At 53.4% G+C, this 3,083-nt stretch overlaps 1 protein-coding gene across 1 annotated transcript in view; it reads left to right on the top strand.

Annotated features, from left to right (window-relative positions):
- The window catches only part of LOC101647586 (arachidonate 5-lipoxygenase activating protein), a 21,196-nt gene that overhangs the window by 15,596 nt on the left and 2,517 nt on the right, over positions 1-3,083 (top strand). Inside the window, 1 exon segment of the mRNA XM_013007768.3 lies at positions 2,777-2,847. Coding sequence (XP_012863222.2) covers positions 2,777-2,847 — 71 coding nt within the window.

Here is a 3,083-nt window from a genome sequence, read left to right as displayed (position 1 = left end):
GGCATTCTGAATGACAGCACCCGAGGGCTCTCTTCTGGGGCTGCTGTCACTCGGGTTTGTTGCTAATAAGTGTCTAGAGGGGTGGCCTTCTTCCAGGCATGTGTCTGCAGGCCGCAGGTTGGATCCCAGGTCCCCAGTCTCCCCAGGCTACTGGCAGCCCCCCAGCGTTGGCCTCAATAAGCGGGAGGGAGATGCCCCTTCCCATGAAATAGAAACCAGATTTTGGTGGCTCCTGACGATGACCTGGAACCCTGGAAGGGACTGACAGCCATGGGCACTGTGTCTGCTGGTGTGGGAATACTGGGGTGTGTGTGTGTGTCACCTCATGGGCTCCACACTGTGGTCTCTAACTGCCCGGTGGTGCAGATAGCCCAGGGGGGCATGTGTGAGGCCCAGCCAGACTTGTGGGGACCGTTCAGTGTAACCATCTTCTGCCTATGCAAAAGAGTAGCAGAGGGAGTGTTTTTTGTCCCCATCATCTTGGAAGGTGGTGCAGTGGGTTAGGTATTGGGCTACTAACCAGAAGGTTGGCAGTTCAAGTCCACCAGCTCCTCGTTGGGAGAAAAATGAGGCTGTCTGCTCTGGTAAGGATTTAGCACCTCAAAAAACACACAGGGGCAGTTCTAATCTGTCTGACAAGGCTGCGATAGGTTGGAATGGGTTAGGTGGCAGTGGGCTGGGAGTTTTTGGAAGCCCCCCAGTCCATTTTCCTTCCCAGTGCTGATTTACACAAGCCACATGCTCGGCGTGACTTGAACAATCAATTCAAACCGCACTGGTTCCAGGAGTGATGGTTCCTCTTATTTCTTTGATGGTACCCGAGGTCGATGAATTTAGACATGCTCTCCAGGACACCAGGTGGTTCAATACTTAAGCACTTGGTTGGTGGTTCAAACCCACCCAGGGAGAGATACCTGAGGGTCTGCTCCTGTGAGATGACAGCTTAGCCCACCCTAGAGAGGCAGTTCTACTCACCACATGGCGTCACCACGAGTCAGAATCGACTAGCCAGCAATGGACAAGGACTACATCTACCTAGGCGTGCTTCCTCGACCATCACATGAGATAACGTACCTCTCACACAGGGCGTGGCATCTGCCAGATTGAACCGTGTGAAACTGCCACTAGCTGTTTGCAACCCACAACAAGAACGCTTCCACATGGTTCTGCCTCACAGTGGAAGCTCAGAGAGTACTTTTCACGAGGTTTGGAAGTCAGACAGACCTGGCTTCAGAGTCTCAGATTTGCTTCCTTTGACTGCGTCCTGCTATTCAGTCATTAGACAAGTATTTACTGCATGCCGATTCCATACCAGGTTCTCTGCTGCGCACAGAGCGTCTAGGGAGGATTGGCCATTCCTGGCAGGTTGACGTCACTGGCCATCCGCTGAATAGTGGCGGTGATTGACTTAGAACCCGGTGGTCGTGAGCGCTGGAGGCTCGAAACTCTAAAGTGGCCGAGGCAAGTCCCAGCACCTTCGCAATGCTTGGTTCATTTATTTAGGATTTGATGAATGCTCGGAATTTTGCAAAGCACCTTAATAGCTATATCCTCTCTCACCCTCATGGCCATTCCTGCATGGTGGTAGGCTTAGTTGCCATTGGATCTGACTCATGGCGACCAAAGTGGAGCGAGTGATTTGTGCTTGACTGCTAACCGAAAGTTCCGGGTGGTTCCAAACCACTCAGAGGTGCTGCACAATAAAAGCGATGTGCTTCTGTTCAGTTTCTGAAAAAGAATGCCAAACTCATAGCTGTGGATCTGCTGCCGGGGTTCCCAAGGCTGTAAGTCTTTGTAGAAGCAGACTGACTGCCACGTCTTTCTCCCGTGGAGCTGCTGCTCCACGCTGGGTTTGAACTGCTGATCTTTTGGTTAGGTGTTGAGCATGGGGCATTGTGCCAGTATAGCTCCTTCCCGTTCGAATGGCTGCCAAGACCTTGTGGGGAAGTTCTATTCTTGTAATACACGGGACACTATAAATTCCCGAGTTGTTGCTGTTAGGTACTATTGAGTTGGCTTCAGCCCATCGCGACCCTGTGCACGACAGAATGAAACGCTGCCCGGTCCTGCGCCCTCCTCACAGTTGTTCCTATGTTTGAGCCCATTGTGGCAACCACTGTGGCAACCAGCCTCCCAGAGAGCCTTCCGCTTTTTTGACTGCCCCTCCACTCTACCAAGCACAATGTCCTTCTCCAGGGACAGGTCTCTCCCAAAGAAGCAACCCCAAAAGACCAGACCAGTTGCTCTCCAGTTGATTCCATTCCATGGCGGCCCCCCGTCTCAGCTATCCAATAGGGTTTCTAATGGCCGTCACCTACCAAGAGTAGCTTCCCCCCGCATTTCTTCTCAGATACCCCCTGTGTGGATTCGAACCACCAACCTTTTGGTTAGGAGTCAGCTGCATCACTGTTTGCACCACCCCGGGGGCGGCTCCTTCCTAAGCAAGTGGGAACACTGTTAACAGATGCAAAACAATGGCCAGCACCCATCAGGGAGCTGGCCTCAGCCCTGCCTTCTAATGTCCGGCTGCAAGTGTTCAGGCCTCTGTAGGGTTGTGTGAGCACCGCTTGTCGCTGTGCTTCAAGAGGCTCCAATGCACAGGGGACCCTCTTCCCTGGAGATCTTTCTGATGAATCAGGATGCAGAGCTGGCTAACCGCAGCCCCACTGGAAATGGGTCTGCACGGAGGCAATGCTTCATGCAGTGCCGCAGCTCATGTTCTAGTTATGTTGTCTAACAAGTTTTCTTGTCTCCCCTGCATGCCCTGATTCTACAGCCAGAACTGCGTGGATGCATACCCCACGTTCCTTGCTGTGCTCTGGTGTGCCGGCCTGCTGTGCAGTCAAGGTAATTGGGGGTGGGTGGGCAGGGGGCAGGCTTTTAGCTGGGGAGACTGGGTCTGACCTGCAGCTGAATCACTGGCCCTGGTGAGGGGGGGGGTTCCCGGCAGGGACTGCAGGGAGGATGAGACTGCATCGCTAATGCCTGCTCCCTGTGGCTGCTGGAGAGTGAACTGTGCTGACAAGGGGGCTTTCAGGCTTACTGTGACTCGGAATCCTTAAGTAGTGTGAGCTCAGATCCAA

This window comes from Echinops telfairi, unplaced genomic scaffold, assembly GCF_000313985.2.
Source record: "Echinops telfairi isolate 266 unplaced genomic scaffold, ASM31398v2 ScPeMD7_2565;HRSCAF=3150, whole genome shotgun sequence".
Classification (NCBI taxonomy): Eukaryota; Metazoa; Chordata; class Mammalia; order Afrosoricida; family Tenrecidae; genus Echinops; species Echinops telfairi.
This window is presented reverse-complemented; position numbering and strand designations above follow the sequence as displayed.